The 17,684-nt window shown below is 52.6% G+C and overlaps 1 protein-coding gene across 5 annotated transcripts in view; it reads right to left on the bottom strand.

Annotated features, from left to right (window-relative positions):
• Positions 1 to 956: 956 nt before the first annotated feature.
• The window catches only part of CACNA1B (calcium voltage-gated channel subunit alpha1 B), a 250,421-nt gene continuing 233,693 nt past the window's right edge, over positions 957 to 17,684 (bottom strand). For 3 of the 5 annotated variants that reach the window (XM_073022144.1, XM_073022146.1, XM_073022145.1), the window contains exons 39-46: positions 11,955 to 12,062; positions 10,758 to 10,870; positions 9,550 to 9,677; positions 7,258 to 7,393; positions 6,832 to 6,948; positions 5,156 to 5,360; positions 4,646 to 4,896; positions 957 to 4,057 (exon numbers count right to left, since the gene is read on the bottom strand). In XM_073022144.1, the coding sequence (XP_072878245.1) occupies positions 3,527 to 4,057; positions 4,646 to 4,896; positions 5,156 to 5,360; positions 6,832 to 6,948; positions 7,258 to 7,393; positions 9,550 to 9,677; positions 10,758 to 10,870; positions 11,955 to 12,062 (1,589 nt within the window). In that variant the 3' untranslated portion in view covers positions 957 to 3,526. Of the gene's footprint in view, positions 4,058 to 4,645; positions 4,897 to 5,155; positions 5,361 to 6,831; positions 6,949 to 7,257; positions 7,394 to 9,549; positions 9,678 to 10,757; positions 10,871 to 11,954; positions 12,063 to 17,684 lie in introns of those variants that run through there. The other 2 variants (XR_012094909.1, XR_012094910.1) reach the window with 2 other exon arrangements.

Genomic DNA, 17,684 nt, shown 5'->3' with positions numbered 1-17,684 from the left:
CATTCCTCAAGTCTCCACCTCTTTTGTCTGGTTTTCCTGCTCCTTCCTTAGATCCCTGACTTGCCCCACCTAGGCTTGTGGGACACCCTCACTGTTGGTTGACACATATGTGCAGTGATCAGTGTGATTCCACTGCTGGGGCTGGGCTCCTTCCTGCCACTCCAGGAAGGTCCTACAGTGGTCATGTCTGTACCTACTGTGCCTGCCTATCTCTTTTGAATGTCCTTCTCTGCCCTAATCTGTACTTATGGTGCCAGGTTTCTCTTAAGAATGTTCCCTTTGTCCTTACCAGCATGTAGCTAGCAATATCCTGACATTTTAACTGCAGAGTGAATGATTATTGGGGCATCTTAAGAGGAGCTCTGTGCCCCAGACTTACACAGCCTCCCAGAACCTCCTCCACCATCTCTCCAACCCCAACCCTAACCCACCACTGTAATCTTAACCAACCCTAACCCTGATCCCCAGGGAAGCTGAATCTGCCTCCTCTTGCCAAGTGCCTCCCTTGACCCTCACCACTCTCTCAAAACCTGATCCCACACGTGCACTGAAAACAAACTGCAGGCCAGGCATGGTGGCTCACATCTGTAATCCCAGCACTTTGGGAGGCCAAGGCAGGCAGATCACTTGAGGTCAAAAGTTCAAGACCAGCCTGGCCAACATGGTGAAACCCTGTCATTACTAAAAATACAAAAATTATTTTGTATTGGGTATGGTGGTGTGCATCTGTAATCCCAGCTACTCGGGAGGCTGAGGCAGGAGAATTGCTTCAACCCAGGAGGCAGAGGTTGCAGTGAGCTGAGATTGCGTCATTGCACTCTAGCCTGGGCAACAAGAGCAAGACTCTGTCACAAACAACCACAACAACAAACTGCAGTTCTCACTTTCTTCTGACCCCTCCTGGCAGGGCACCCCAGGTCCACACCCTTGCATATACCAATGGCAGCATGGTGGGGTTTTGTTTTTGATTTTTTGCTAAGTTTTTATTTTAATTCAAGGACTTTGCTTCATACAAAATGTCATTGTAGAAACAATAGCAGAATCCAAAGTTTGGCTGATAAATATTACTCAGGCAGCAAACTAGTCAATCACAGAATTTTTTTTAAGTAGGTCCCAGTTGTGTTGCATGGTTGGGACTTTTTTTTTTTTTTTAACACTTCTTAAATATAAAGTTTTGCAACAAACCTTTGATTTATATCAAATATAATTAAAAATTAAATGAATACATTGTATCAAAAAGTACGAAGATATACATTATCATGCACATACTTGTATATATGTATATATGTATATATGTTACATGCACACATAACTTGTTCAAACTACAGCCACTGCTTGACTGGTTCCAGATGCAGACAACTGGGTGATGCATTTCAAATTTGGCAACTCACTATGAGATTCAGGGGACATATATGATAGCTGGAGAAGACACAGAGGGAAACAAAACCCAAAGTCAGGAAAACAAGACATAATGTCTCCTTTCCCTGCTCCCTGTAGTTTTCATCAATTCCAATGCCTAGAAGAGTCCAGACAAGCCAGCTAGGCTGTGTGGGTCTAGAAAAGTGGATTCTCGACCCAACACTGCCTGGGGAAATGGCTGTGGTTCTGCATGGAATGGACACATTTGACACCCAAGATAACATGGGCTGGGGGCAGGGGAACAAGAGACAAAACATCAGTCAAAATACACATCCTTCTACTTTGCAACATGAGCACAGTGATCACATGCATAGTCCGAGATTCCTGGTTTATTCTATTGGAATAAAATACTCTGTTATCGTTAAAGTTCCAGAGTGTTGTGCCTTCAGGTAAGGAAATTCTATAAAAAGGTTTGGTCACAATCATGCTGAACCCCGAGACCAGGCAGCGGTCTTGTGTGTTTTATTTCTATTAAATGTGTCTTTTGTTGCATAGCCCTATGGGTTAATGACATCCACGCACTGAACACACCTGCACAGGCACTGTGCCTCCTGTGACACAGACACACACACACGCATCACACACAATTTCTTTGAGGAGAATCATGGGGTAGAAGCCAAGAATCCAACACAGATCATCTGGAATTTCAGAACACGGAGGACACACCACCACCAACTGCTCTAAACGCTCCCTTTCTTCACAAAACAAAGGGCCTCCCAGCAGCTTGTGCACCTGGGACAGTGTCCTGAGCATGGTCTTTCTCTCCTGAGCATGGCCATGGGGGTCAGACCTCACTTGACTGCCTGCTCCGTGTCTGGCGCCAGGACAGTGCTGGGCGTCAGGTGTCCTCCCTCAGTCACTTGCTCTGAGTTTCATTCCAGCTGGGGTTTCCTCCCTCCTGCCCTGACGGCCCCACATCCAAGCCCCCAGCCAATGTCTCCCTCCTTCCTGCCAGCCTTTCCCTCTCTTCCGCTGTGTGTGGAAGGAAACCTATTTCACACACCACAGAGTGTGCCCTGAGAATCAGATGCAGAACAGACTGAAAATGCCTCACACAAGCACATGGTCAGCCACCCTGTGGCTTCCCTGGAAACCCCTTCCACTCGTGGGAGGACAACAGCAAATGGCTGCCTTGTTTCCCACCATGACGTCCAGTACTCTCCACTGGCAAGGGCTTGCCACCTGGCTGCCATTGTGAGTACTTTTCACAACATCCTGCCACGATGTTTCCCGAGGCCTCGCCTCACACCACAGTGCCCAGGTGCTTGGATGTGAGGGCCTGGCGGTCAGGCACTTGGTCAAGAGCAGCAGAGTCAGGGGCCGTCTGGGATCTACCTGGACTGGACAGGGCTGCACAGGGAGTCTCCTCACATAAGCCACAAAGACACGTGGCAAAAAGCAGACATCTTTCTTCCATAGGTTTGATTTTTTAAAGTTATGTGAACATTTCCTTCCCCATTTTTCTGGTTTTCTATTTTTTCTACATCAAGTATATAGAAGTGACAAGACTGAGAGGTGTTGCAATTAAAAATCAAAACCACAGTAAGAACACTTTCCAACTCAGTCCCTGTGGGGCTGACGGTGTCCAGGGAGGGACAGAGCGTGTCTGAGTGAGCGTTCACTGACACTGGCGGGCTGCACAAGCCACAACTGTTTCCCCTTCCCATCCCCTCCGTCCCGAGGTCTCGGCGCGCTTTCAGGTGAGCCCTGCTTCTCTGTGCTGCACGGCCGCGTGAAGGGTGCTCCCCACAGGACGCAGAGCTCCTCACAACGGCTCCAAGCCACCCTGGATGCTGAGTCCCAGGACACGGGATTTGGACTCCTGGGTCCTTCTCAGCTACACACAGCAGCCTGCGCTTTAGGGTCTGGTGTGTGGTACAAGACCCAGGAAGGCAGGACAGGAAGGGGACAGAGAGCCGCATCCTCTAACAGGGCTTTATTCGTCGTCTAGAGTAAAAGAGGGAAGGAGGGGGAGGGAGGGGCCGCAGAAGCCTCACCAAGGTGGGCGAGGCCTCCCCCCAGGGGCTGCTGCCCCGTGTGGATGATAAAACTCATCCACTGGAACACACGCCTGCTGCATGCAGGCGTCTGAGCAGTCACGGTGCAGCTAGCACCAGTGGTCTTGGTCAGGGTGGTGGTAGCTGTGCCGTGCTCGGCCGCCTGAGCTGAGTCCCAGGGTGCAGTGGTAACCATTGGGCACGCGGCGGAGAGGGTGAGACTGGGAGGTCAGGGAGGACACGTAGGAAGTCCTGGAGGAGCGGCCTGAGTTGGTGGCCACAGCCTCCTCGAAAGTGAGCGTGTCCTCAGGCAGGGCGTGGACAGAGGCCTCGCTGTCCAGACGCTGCCCCAGGTAAGGGTCAGAGCCGATTCGAGAACCAGGGGCCAGGGGCTGGCTGAGGGGCTCTTTCTGCAGCAGGGCGTTGTGTTCAGAAAGCCCACGGCTGAGCCGGCCCGGGGAGAAGGCAGGGAGGCTGGTCTGAGCCCCGGCGAAGTGGATGGGTGAGGAGTTGGCCGTCTTGTAGGTGATGCTGGGGCGGGGAGTCAGGGGTGTCTGGGGGAGCTGCCTCCGCCCACCACGGCCGGGGGTGCTAGCACCAGATGTTGACAGCAAGGGGCTCCCGTTCACGGAACCACTGCCCTACACAAAAATGGACCAGAACAAATCAAAGATAAAAAAAAAAAAGCCGAACCAACAGACAGAGCACATCACACACACGTGCCTAGGGGGATGAGAGGAGAAAGGGAGGCAATGGCGGATGAACTGGGCCGCGGTGGCCAGGGAGGCAACAGGCACCTGTGTGTGCAGGAGGGCGATGGTCAGGGTCAGGCCCAGGAATGGGGTGGGGGAGAGCAGGTGATGGGAAGGGACAGGCTAGGGCCAGGGAAAAGGACAGAACAAAAGCCCAACAACCACAGTCAGGGAAGGAGAGTCAAGAAGTGACTGAGAGAGGGGTGAGGATTTGGGGGCCCAGGTCTGAAAGTGGATGAGGACACAGAACCACCATCCCAGGGTGACCCAGGCAGGAGCTTGAGGAGAACACAGCTGGGGTACGGTGCAGACGCGGGCTCCAGGACAGGGCACAGAGGGGGTGCCTGGCCCTTGGGGTTGCTGGGAACAACAAAGGGCAGTGGGGAGGCCCTGGGGAGAGGGAGGGGCCTGTGGGACAGTTGTGCTGGGCCAAGGGAGAGGCAGCTGGGCCCTGACCTTCTCACCTATTCCTCTTACCTGTGGGTGGGGACCTGGCTCCTGGCCAGCTGTTGGCGACGTGGGGTGGCTGCTAAGGGAGGGCTTGGGCTTCGGGGGCTCACGGCCCCCAAAGCGGTCGCAGGAGTAGAAGCGCTGCTTCTCCGAGGAGGAGGAGGAGGGCTGCCTCCGCTCCTGGGACCGGCCCCGCTCCTGCCGGCGCTCTCGTTCCCGCCGGCAGCCTGTAGGCCCCTCTCCTGGGGGCAGCCCCGGCCCCGCAGCACTGCTTGGTGCTGACCACGGAAAAGAAGAAGTTAGTGTGGCCAGGCCCAAGGCAGGGACCCCTGACCCCCAGAGCCAACAAGATAGAATTCAGGCGGTGCCAGGGGAGGACTAGGGTGAGGGTTAGGGCCTGGGCCTCAGCCCCACCCTGCTCTGGCTGGTTATGGGGTCATGAGGCCCACAAAGGAAGAGGTTACCCCATGGGCTGCTTGGACTCCCTGACTCGGGCCACAGCTCCCTGAGGGGCTCCCTGGGCCCCTCCACACGCACCACCATCCGTATCAGCAGACAGGCTGGGCCCCTTCTCCAGGGACCTCTGCTTCCTGTCCCTGCGGCGGTGGCAGCGGTGGTGGTGGTGGTGTGGTGCCTGGCTAGGGGGTGGGCGGTCCGGGGTGGTGCTGCAGAGATGAGTCCCGCGGGGCCTCTGGGCCAGCGTGGAGATGGAGCGCTTCATGGGGCTGGCATCTGTGACGGGCTGTGAGCAAAGGACAGGGGTGGGCAAAGGACTGACACTGGGCCTAGGGGAGGCACCAGGGTCAGCGGGGATGCAGGCATGGGAAGGGGTCGTGGAGCAGGCCCACACGTCCCCCATCCTGGTCTCACAGTCAGAAGGACCCAGGCCTGAGATGGGAAGTCAGGTGGGCAGGCTGGGGGCAGACAGTGCCTGAATCCCCACCCCATCCCGTGTGCCCTGCCAGGAAAAGACAGGCGGCTGGCTTGGTTGGAAGAACCCTGAGTGGGGCCCAGAGACGCCTCAGCTGGTTGCAGTGGGATCACTCTGCCTGGTGTGTCTGGGGTGGACTGGCCCCCAAGCTGCTTCCACGGCCGGAATCAGGACTTGTGGAAGAGACCTGGGAGGGGAGGGGAGGGGAGGGGAGGGGAGGGGAGGGGAGGGGAGGGCCCACCCCTTCCAGGTAAACTCACCCACAGCCGCCAATGCATCACATGTGTGAAGGAGGAGGCCCCAGCATAGGCTGCAGGGAGGCTCAGCCTGCACCCACCCACCAGGTAGCACCCAGGAGGGCACCGTCGGATGGGAAAAGAGACAAGAGAGGAAGGACAGGTGGGAAGAGGAGAAAACCGCACGAGGGAGGAGAGGCAGTGAGGAGAGGAAAAAGGTTTGCTGGCCACAGCAGTAGGATGGGAAAGGAGCCACAGACAAGGTTCAGATCCACAACTCCACAGCCCAGGTAGGCCGAGGGACAGGGGTGGCACGGGGCTCTGGTCACTTTTGGCCAACTGAAGCAGGCTCAGGTTGCAGGTGAAGCCCTGCAGCAACTCCGAGGCCTCGGAGGTCTGGGCACAGTGTCCCCAGATTGGCCTCGGAGGGGCAACCCTCCTAGTGTCCTCATGGAAGGAGCCTCCGCCAGGAAACACATGGGGCTGCAACCACCCCCCCGCCAGAGCTTCCTCTTCCTTAATCCAACGTGCATGTCCCAGAAAGAGGCAAGCCCAGCGAGGAGCTGGGTAGTGGAAGTGGTCCAGGGACTGCCTGCCCATGAGCAGGGAGGGTCCTCCGCAGAGCCACATGTGGGAGAGGGGACTGAGGTGTTGGTGAGATTTTCCAGATGAGGGTGGGGGTTGTCTGGGGAATAGAAACCCGGAGAGGAGGAGCAGAACATGGCAGGTCCAGAGTGGGGGCCCCTATGCCCCATGGCCCCTGATGGAAGGCTGAGAATATGCACAGCTGTCCCAGCAGCATCTAATGGACCTGACCCACCCTCTTGAGAAGCCTCGGGTGCTGAAGGCGTCCAGGCTGCACCTCTGTTGGCGCCCAGTCAGGGCTGCCCGAGGTGCCTGCTCCCGCCTCAGCAAAGAGCTCCACACATGGACCCCAGCCCTTTCCACCCCAGGTCTCCTCACCTGCAGGAAGCCCAGAGCCACACTCCCACTTCCCCACCCCTCATTTGCCTGGCCCAGGGCCTGGACCCTCCCAGACCACCTACCTGAGTCTCAGCCGCAAGGCGGGGCATGGAGGCTGCTCGACCCTGGCTCTCCAGCCCAGGCTGGGGCTCCCCATCAGGGCCCCTCCGGGTCATGCTCTGCATCTGAACGTCCACAGCCTGTAGATAGAGCACTCGCCCAGTCCCACCACACAAGGCACCACGGACTCATCTGACCCCACCCAGACTCACCCCATGAGGCACTGCTGTCTCACCCAAATCCATCTCAGTCTCACCTAACCCCCACTGCTGTTCAAACGTCCCCCATCCTAGTCTCACACACCCCCCATTCTCTGTTCACATATCCCCCACCCCAGTCTCACACATCCTCCACCCTGGTCTCACACGTCCCCCACCCCAGTCTCAAAATTCCCTATCCATTTTTACACATCCCCCATCCCAGTCTCACTAGCCCCCCAGAGTGCTCACCAGTGCTCCTGACTGCCCCACAGGGATCTCTGTGGAGTGGCCACGCTCCAGGGGCGGCCTGGCCTCGTGGGGCCCATCCTGGGTCCTTTGAGTGCCCCAGGAGACAGACTCCTTGATGCCACTCTCTTGGTTTTGTCTATGGCAGAGAAGACAAAGAGATTTCTGTAGGGTCAGAGGCTGCAGATGCCTCACCAATAGCCTGGTGCTTCAACCTGCCAGATGTCTCCACCACACGCAGCAGAGGTCAGGGGGCTTGGCCACCCTGCTCTGGGCTGAACTGAGCCCTCCCTTGAACACAAGAGTACCAACATGGCCTGTGCACGCTGGACCCAAGCAAAGCCTCATCAAAGGACATGGATCCAAAACAAAGAGCAGGAAGGAATTCAGAGTGGCAGAGAGGATGCAGAGCACCAGCTTACAGCCCCACAGTGCTCAAATCTGAGGGGGGGCCTGGGCCCGTCACCCCCTCCTCTGGACAAGGAGCTGATCTGTGAAGTGTGAGCAGGGGTTGTCCTTGCCGCACAGGACTAACCTGGGAAGGAGTGGGGCCACATGTGTACAGCCTGCGTTAGGACAGTAGCTGAAGAAGTCCTGCCTATGCCAGCTGACAGCGAGAGAAACTGTCACGGAGAGGACAGGCTGGGACAGGTGAGGGCAAAGCTGTCATGGAGGGGACGGGCTGGGACGGGGGGTAGGGGGCCTCGCCCAGGACTCTTTGGGCTTCGTCCTCCAGGGGCTTCCTCCCTCAGGAGTTCCTTGCTGGTGGCTCCTCCTTACTTCTCTGACCCCCCACCAAAAGCCACGACGAGCCTTTCCATCCCTCGGCTCTCTGCTCGGGTGCAGCCTTCTTGCAGAGGCCACCCCACACATGCTGTCCATACACCTGCCCCAACAGCCCCACCTGGAGATGCTCCCGCACTGGTATTTCTCATCACGTGTCTCCCAACTGGCATGGAATCTGTTTGGGTGAGTGCTCATTCTCACGTTCAGTGAAGCACTGACTACATTCTTAGTCATGCAGGTTGAGTGGCACTGATAACTCTGAGCTCAGACTGGAGCCTGATGGTCTAAATGGACCACACACACTGCTGCACGGACCAGGCACTGCAGCCCCTGCTGGCACTGGGCACAGAGCAGCCGCAATGGCAGGCTGGTGCTGAGAGGAGGGGTGGTCAGGAGAACCGGAGCTGGCTCCTCATGCACTGCTAATCCTGAAAAAACACCAAGTCCAAGGCCAGGGGTGTGCTCAACCCGCTCACTAAATAGCTCAATAAATACCCTCGTCAGATCCAGTCTGAGTGGGTGTTCTCTAACTTGGAGTTGTAATTGATTTAGGTAGAAACTATCATCACAGAAATAACAGAAGCTCAAATTTCCTGCTGAAAGCCTGGCTTAGATAAACCCTAGACACCTCACTATCTCCTCCCACCTATACATACAGTCAGAATCAGGACTTTAAATGCAAGGAAGGTTTCCACCAGCATGCTGAAAGCAGAGTGTGGGAACGGGGGACTGCCAGGGGCTCGGGAGTCAGCCCCCAGGATCTGGGTCCTGAGATTTGGGAGCACACTTTTCTGGGCCACAGTGGGAAAAAGTGATGGTTCTTTTAAGTCACCTGCTTCTGAGTGATTTGTCACCAAGAAATATTGTGGCAAGAGTTAAGTAATACAAAACAACCTTACCAATTTGTTTACAAAATATAACAGCTTCAGAAATCAGTACCAAAGTGGAGATCTAAGATGAAAAGTGCCTTACAGGGTTAGAAAAATCAGAGCAGTAGGAGGCCACTGACAGAAAGGGGTAGGAGATGGAGGTGGAATCTCAGCATCTGCTGGCACAGAGGGCCGATGAGGAGCAGGGGCAGGGGCCTCTTCTCTGAAAGGGAAGCAGGTACGTGTGTTGGGAATGGGACGTGGTGGTCTAAGTGCTGTTAGGAAGGTGGGTTCGACGAGGCACCTAATGTCACAGGAAACAATTTTAAAGTCTGCCACAGAACCCAGCAAAGGAAGAGCCCTTGACTGCTCTCAGGCAGCAAGTACAACGAGCACCTGTAGCAGAGCCAGCCCCTGAGAACTGAGATGTGACCTGGGGGATCTCTGTCCTTGGAGGGTTGCTAAGGGCCCAAGTGCAGGGTCAGGTGGCAGACATGCCCCTCGGGTGCCTCTAAGCTGGTTAACCCAGAGGCCAGTGGACGTGAGGGCCAGGGAGGTCGAGGAAATGGGATGTCTGCTTCCCCCTTTACTGGGTTTGAGCCTCCTCCTGTTCAGCTATGTCCCGCATCTGGATACTCACATGGCCCCGCCATTGCTGAGGGAGGTGGAACTCTTTTGTCGAAGGAAAACCCGGGCTCCTCGGAGCACAGCTGGCTGCGTCTGCTCCAGGGTGGCCTTCAGGGGGTGGAACAGGGACACAGGACCCATCTGCAAAGGAGGCAAAGGGAAAGGAAAGAGCTCCAATAGGCCTGCAATGTGGCCTCTGCGACCTGCTCCAACCACATGGCACAGGGCAAAAGCCAGGTCATGTTGAAGCCCAGCCTAAGGGCTCTTTCCCCTTAGCAAGGGGCCGCTTGCTTTCCCTAATATGTCCCTAAATATGAGCATGTGACCAAAACAGTGAAGCAAGCCAAGGGACCCTTACATAATCTCCTCAAAACCTCACCTGTCAGTGACTTCAGGAAAGCCATGTCACCTCTCAAAACCTCAGTTTCCCTGTCTACACAACTAGGAGATTAGACCCAATTACAGGTGGCAACAATATTCCATCTAATCATCACCTTGAATTGGCTGGTGGGTGTTAGGGTTAGGGTTAGGGTCAGGGTAGGGCTGAGCAGAATTCTGAGATTTCAGGGCTTGGGAAGACTGCTGGATGGATTAGTGATGTCTACCCCAGGTATGAGAATGGAAGGTGTGGCCTGAGCACCACATATTCTCCATCCGAGGGCTGGGTCAATGTGCCCAGAAACCCTGGACACCTAGACAATTTCCCAGCAGACAGACTACATATGGTCACCGAAGACACGGCTGTGTGGGAAGGATGACATCGGGAAGATGGGCCCCCAAACCATCTCAGTCAAAGGCAAGAGCAGAACAGACAGTGATCCTGAACCTATCTATCTGAATTTCTTTGCTCTCTGTGTGAAGGGAAAACAATTCTCCTTCCACCTCTCTAAACAATCCTCCTCAAATGGTCTTCACATCTTCTTCTCTTCCACCCCGTAACAACGGTAACACTACCCAGCCCAGCCCTCATCTTCCAGCCCTGAGCGCTGGCTTTCTATGTCAGGAGCTGCCCAGTACTGCCAGCTCACGGAAAGCATAAAGGCTGTGTGTAGTTTCAGACTTTGGGGGCTAGAGAGGTAGCTTCAAGAATTTCATCTTCCTTCTCCTGAGGCACTTTTTCCAAGAATGGTGTGCGTCTCCCAGGTTGTCAAACCCCCGAAGGATGCCAGAACCTCGGGGGCATCACAGTTACTTCCCGGAAAACTGAGGGCTGCCAGGTACCTGGGAGAGGCCTCCGGGAGCCTGGTGCATCTGGTCTCTGGTGGTTTTGTTCTGCTTGTAGAAGTCAAATATCATCAGAGCTGCATAAACCTTCCCCACTGTCATCTCATCCGCTGGAAGAGAATACAGTTGAGATTCAGAGAACCGGGCAGAGGACCCATGGAAACGGGGCGCAAGTAAGGTGAAGAAACGGCCTCCCTTCCCTCGTCCCCCACAAGGACTCCTGGAAGTGCACTGGGACAGAGGACTCAGGCAGAACACGGGACTTGGCCTACCTGGGGCTCCTCCAGATGCTGACCTGGCCCTCCGCTACCCTGACTCCTCCTGAGGCCTCTCATAGCCGGGCTGAGGCCATCCCCACCTGCTTAATGCAGGGCCCTTCCTGTGTCTCCTCCCCAGAAAGCAAGATGGAGTTGGACACCTCCCTGCGCTCCCTCACATCTTCCACAAGATGGTGTTGGGCACCCACAAGATGGAGTTGGGCACCTCCCTGCGCTCCCTCACGTCTCCCACAAGATGGTGTTGGGCACCCACAAGATGGAGTTGGGCACCTCCCTGTGCTCCCTCACGTCTTTCACAAGATGGAGTTGAGCACCTCATCCTGCTCCCCAACGTCTCCCACAAGATCGAGTTGGGCACCTCCCGGCGCTCCCTCAGGTCTCCCACAAGATCGAGTTGGGCACCTCCCGACGCTCCCTCAGGTCTCCCACAAGATCGAGTTGGGCACCTCCCGGCGCTCCCTCAGGTCTCCCACAAGATGGAGTTGGGCACCTCCCCGCGCTCCCTCACGTCTCCAAGATGGAGTTGGGCACCTCCCCGCGCTGCCTCACGTCTCCCACAACATGGAGCTGGGTGCCACCGGCGCTCCCTCACGTCTCCAACATAGAGGTGGGCATCTCACCGCACTCCCTCACATCTCTGTGGGATCCCCTCCTGCCTCTCCTCTAGATTTTAAAAAATACATTCCACACACCAGGAGCTCAACACAACCAAACCACGCTCATCTCCGCGGCTCCTCTGCCACCCAGGACTCCCTTGGTTGGAGCTGAGCGCAGACTCACGAGGAGGTGAGCCCGCTCCCCAAGGCCTCTCGAAGGCCTGCCCTTCGTCCCTCACCCTCACCTCCACAGCCCTCCAGCCACTCACGGTGGGACAGGAAAGGTGCGGGCTGGGGGCATTTCCTACCCTCACACTTACGCTTATGGGGTGGTACCAGCAAGTCCAGAGTCTTCTGGGGCAGATTGGCCCACACCACGGAAATCTCCTTCCTCAACTCCGCGTCACACTGATGCTGCTTTGTCCCAGCTAGACCAGGATGATGGTGGGGAAGAGGAAAAGACAGAGACGTTAGGAGCAGCCCTGCAGCCGCCAATGGGACAGAGCTGGTGCAGGTGGGGAGATGAATGGTGTAGGGGGAGATGGGGTACAGATGGTGCTGGAAGGAGGGTGCAGTGGGAACGAACGCTGATGCAGAAGCTGCTCACAGCTCTCCCTGCCGCGAGTCTGCCCAGAGGAGGAGGCAGGTGAGCAGGGCATCCACCTCATGTGCACACGTGTGTCTGACGTGTGTGCGCGCGCTGTGCGCATGTGCATATGTGTGCATGGGACGGGCCATGGGGATTTAGGAAGAAGATGGCAGCACTCTAGCCATTCATCCAACAATATTTACTGAACACCTACTAAATGTCAGGTACTGTTCCAAGTGATGGAGCCAAAAAACTTCCCTTCTGGAGTTGACACCGCTTTGGTCTACCAGTAAAGCAGCAATTAAAAAAGATACAGTGTACCGGAGAGTGAAAAGTGCCAAGGCAAGAAGAGCAGAGTAGGGAAGGGGACAGGAAATATCAGCAGGGCTTCAGCTGTGGACAGGACAGCCATCAAAGTCTCCCGAAGAGGAAGCCTGTGTGCCCCGAAGGTAAAAGGAGCCCCCGAGTACACTGGCCCTGCTGTGTCACCCAAAGGGCCAGGGAGGCCTCGGGGCAGGGTGGATGGAGGGTGTGGGCAGGAGGGTTAGGGAAGGCAGCGGAGGGGTTTGAGCAAGGGAATAAAATAATTGGATTCACCTTTCTTAAACATCAGGTTTATTAAGGTACAATTCACATGCAGTGAGAGTCACCCTTTTTCATTTGCTATGAACTTTGGTAAATTCATACACCCATGCACCTAGTACCACCATCAAGGTATGCAACAGCTGCATCACTCCCAAATTCCTGTGACCCCTTGAGTCAACCCCTAGTCCTATTGGCAGCCCCTGCCACCACTGATGTGTTTTGGGTCCCTATAGTTTTACTCCAGAATGTCACACCAATGGCATCATACAGCACACTGGCCTTTGAATCTGGCTTCTTTCACCCAGTGTGGTGCATGTGAGAGTCATACAAGTTGCCGCACACAACGGTAGCATGTTTCCTTTTACTCCTTAGTATTAATTGTACGAATGTACCATTTGTTTATCCATTGCCAATTGATGGACATATAAGTTGTTTACAGTTTTGGGCAACTGTGAATCAAGCTGTAAACTTTTGCATGTAGATTCTGTGTGGATGTATGTTTTCATTTCTCACATGGAATGGCTGGACCACAGAAGCAACTGCTAACTGTCTAAGGGCCTGCACCATTTTCTTTTCCCACCGGGAACACGTAGAATTCCAGTTGCTCTGCCCTCTCAGCACTAAGCATTGTCATTCTGAAAAGTATTTTGGCAACTATAGTGGAGTGGAGTGTAATCTCGTTTTTTTTTTTTTTTTTTTTTTGGATTTCTCTAATGATTAATGATATCAGGCATTTTTGCATGTGTTTGCCTGCCTTCCATATATCTTCTTTGATGACATTTCTGTTCAAATCTTTTGTCTGTTTTGGTTGGGTTATTTTCTTAGGGAGTTGTGACGGTTCTTCATATATTATGAATAGTAATCCTATAGCAGATATGTGTTTAATAAATATGTTCTCTAAGTTTTAGGCTTTTCATTCTGGTTTTTCGTTTTGAGACAGGGTCTCAATCTGTTGCCCAGGCTGGAGTGTAGTAGTATGATCACAGCTCACTGGAACCTTGAACACCTGGGCTCAGGCAATCCTTCTGCCGCAGCCTCTGAGTAGCTGGGACCACAGGCATGCGCCACCATGTCCAGCTAATTTTTTAAAATTATTTTTTGTAGGCCGGGCACGGTGGCTCAAGCCTGTAATCCCAGCACTTTGGGAGGCGGAGACGGGCGGATCATGAGGTCAGGAGATCGAGACCATCCTGGCTAACCCAGTGAAACCCCGTCTCTACTATAAAATACAAAAAATTAGCCGGGCGAGGTGGCGGGCGCCTGTAGTCCCAGCTACTCACAAGGCTGAGGCAGGAGAAAGGCGTAAACCCGGGAGGCGGAGCTTGCAGTGAGCTGAGATTTGGCCACTGCACTCCAGCCTGGGCGACAGAGCGAGACTTTGTCTCAAAAAAAAAATAATAATTTTTTGTAGAGACAGAGCCTCACTTTGTTGTCCAATCTGGTCTTAAACTCCTGGATTCCAGCAATCTTCCCACCAATCTTCCCACCTTTTCTCTCAAAGTTAATCAAAGCTGAGATTACAGGTACAAGCCACTGCACTTGGCCTCATTTTAAAAAATATCTTTCGTGGCGGGGCGCAGTGGATCATGCCTGTAATTCCAGCACTATGGGAGGTCGAGGCAAGTGGATCACTTGAGTTCAGGAGTTCGAGATCAGCCTGGCCAACATGGTGAAACCCCATCTCTACTAAAAATACAAAAATTAGCTGGGTGTATTGGTGTGTGCCTGTAATCCCAGCTACTTAGGATGCTGAGGCAGGGGAATCGTTTGAACCCGGGAGGCAGAGGCTGCAGTGAGCTGAGATTGTGCTACTGCACTGCAGCCTGGGCAACAGAGCAAGACTCTGTCTGAAATATAAATATGTATTTCATATAGCGCAAGTTTTGCTGTAGTTCAGTTTATCGATTTTTTCCATTTGAGACAGAGTCTCGGTCTGTCACCAAGGCTGGAGTGCAGTGGCACAATCTCAGCTCATTGCAACCTCCGACTGCCAGGTTCAAGCAATTCTCCTGCCTCAGCCTCCCAGGGACTACAGGTACACAGCACAGCACCAGACCCAGCGTTTTTTTTTTTTTTTTCACCCCCCTGTATTTTTAGTACAGACAGGTTTCACCGTATTAGCCAGGCTGGTCTCGAACTTATGACCTCAGTTGATCTACCTGCTTTGGCTTCCCAAAGTGCTGGGATTATGGGCGTGAGCCAATACCTGGCCTTGTGTTTTCTATACAGGTTTCATAATTTTAGATTTTACATTTCTGTTTACAATTCATTTCAAGTTATTTTTTGTATGGGGTAAAAGGTATGTGCTATGGATTAAGCTGTTCCCAACTCCAGTCCACATGTAGAAGCCCTAACCCCCAGATGCGACTGTATTTGGTGACAGGGCCTGTAAGGAGGTGATCAGTTCTAGGAGATCCTAAGTGTGGGGCCCTGATCCACAGAATCAGTGGTCTCATAGGAGACACCGGAAAATCCACTTGCTCTTTTGCTCTCCATGCACACACACAGGAAAGTCTGTGTGAGGACGCAGCAGGATGATGGCTGTTTACTAGCTAAGAGAAGAGGCCTAAGAGTGACACCCACCTCACAAGCACAAGCTCTTGGACTTCTGGCTTCCAAAACCGTCAGAAATACATTTCTTTTGTCTAAGCTGCGGCATTTTGTTGTGGCAGCCCGAGCAACTAAAACAGCATGTCAAGAAAGCTTCTCTTTTTGCATAGGATTGTCTCAATTTCTCCAGCATTGTTTGTAGAAAAGATGATCTTTTCTCCATTAATTGCCTTTCCAAGTTTGTTAAAAATCAATTGACTGTATAAGTGAGTCTATGATACATGATGGATGAAGCTTTCCTTAATTCCCAGTTCATGGAGAAATTTAAAAACATGAATGGATACTGAATTTTGTCAAACGCTTTTTCTATATCTATTGAGATAATCATATGCTTTTCCTTCTTTGATACAGTAAACTATATTGATTGATTTTCAACACTGAACCCAACTTATCCTGGCGTAAACCCCACTTGTGTCATCAGGTATTATCTTTTAAAATATATTCAGCTTGGCCGGGCGCGGTGGCTCATGCCTGTAATCCCAGCACTTTGGGAGGCCGAGGCGGGTGGATCACGAGGTCAGGAGATCGAGACCATCCTGGCTAACACAGTGAAACCCCGTCTCTGCTAAAAATACAAAAAAGTTAGCCAGGCGTGGTAGCACGCACCTGTAGTCCCAGCTATTCGGGAGGCCAAGGCAGGAGAATGGCGTGAACCCAGGAGGCGGAGCTTGTAGTGAGCCGAGATCGCGCCACTGCACTCCAGCCTGGGCGACAGAGCAAGACTCAGTATCAAAAAAAAAAAAAAAAAAAAAATTCAGTTTGCTGAAAGATTGTGTTGAAGATTTTTAAAAATCTATGTTCATAAGGGATATTGGTCTATAGTTTTCTTTTCTTGCCATGTCTTTGTCTAGTTTTGGTATCAGAGCAAAGCTGGCCTCTGAAAATAAAATAAGTTGGAAAATATTCCCTTTTTTCACTTTCTGGAAGAGTCTATATAGAATTGGCATTATTTCTTCCTTAAACAGTTGGTAGACTTCAATAATGAAGCCATTTGGACCTGGAATTGTCTTTCTTGGAGGGTTTTTCCACTCTAAACTTAATTTAATATATACGGTATTACTGAAGCTTTTTTTTTTTTTTTTTTTTTTTTTTTTTTGAGATGGGGTTTCACTCTATTGCCCAGGCTGTAGTGCAGTGGTACCATCACAGCTGATTCCTCCTACCTCAGCCTCCCCAAGCAGCTGGGAGCACAGGCGTTCACCACCACATTCAGCTAATTTTTAAATTTTTCTGTAGAGCCAGGGGCTCCCTGTGTTGCCCAGAGTGGTCTCAAACTCCTGAGCTCAAGTGATCCTCCTCCTTCCACCACAAAAACTGCTGGGATTACAGGCATAAGCCAGGGCACCTGACCCGGTTATTCTTTTTTTTTTTTTTTTTTTTTTTTTTTTTTTTGAGAGTCTTGCTCTGTCACTCAGGCTGGAGTGCAGTGGCGCAATCTTGGCTCACTGCAAACTCCGCCTCCTGGGTTCACACCATTCTCCTGCCTCAACCTCCCAAGCAGCTGGGACTACAGGCGCCCACCATCACACCCAGCTGATTTTTTGTATTTTTAGTAGAGACAGGGTTTCACTGTGTTAGCCAGGATGGTCTTGATCTCCTGACCTCGTGATCAGTCCACCTCGGTGTCCCAAAGTGCTGGGATTACAGGCATGAGCCACTGCAGAGGTTATCTATTCTTGAGTGAGCTTGATAGTTTGTGTTTTTCAAGGAATTTTTCCATTTCATTTATTAAAATGGACACAAAGTTGTTTATTAAATTCCTTTATTTAAAATTTATTATTATTTTTAAGAGATAGGGTCTCACTCTGTCACTCAGGCTGGAGTGCAGTGGCACAATCATAGCTCCCTGTAGCCCCAAACTCCTGGGCTCAAGTGATCCATCCTGCCTCAGCCTCCTGAGTAGCTGGGAATACAAGTGTGTCCACTATGCCCAGCTAATTATTTTAAACAATTTTTTGTAGAGACAGATTCTTGCTATGTTACCCAGGCTGGTCATCAACTCCTGGCCTCAAGCGATCCTCCTGCCTCGACCTCCCAAAGTGTTGGGATTATGGGTGTGAGTCACTGTGCCTGGCCTCTTATTATCTTTTTAACTTTAACAGGACTTGCAGTGGTGTTCCCTCTTTTGTTGCTTATATTGGTTATGTGTATCTTCTCTATCTTCTTGATCAGTCCAGGTAGGGCTTTATCAATTTTGTTAGTCTGATTTTTTTTTTTTTTTAGATGGAGTATTGCTCTGTCTACCAGGCTGGAGTGCAGTGGCGCG

This window comes from Chlorocebus sabaeus, chromosome 12 (assembly GCF_047675955.1).
Source record: "Chlorocebus sabaeus isolate Y175 chromosome 12, mChlSab1.0.hap1, whole genome shotgun sequence".
NCBI classification, from domain to species: Eukaryota; Metazoa; Chordata; class Mammalia; order Primates; family Cercopithecidae; genus Chlorocebus; species Chlorocebus sabaeus.
Note: the sequence above shows the minus strand (reverse complement) of the source record. Positions and strands in the feature narration are given on the sequence as shown.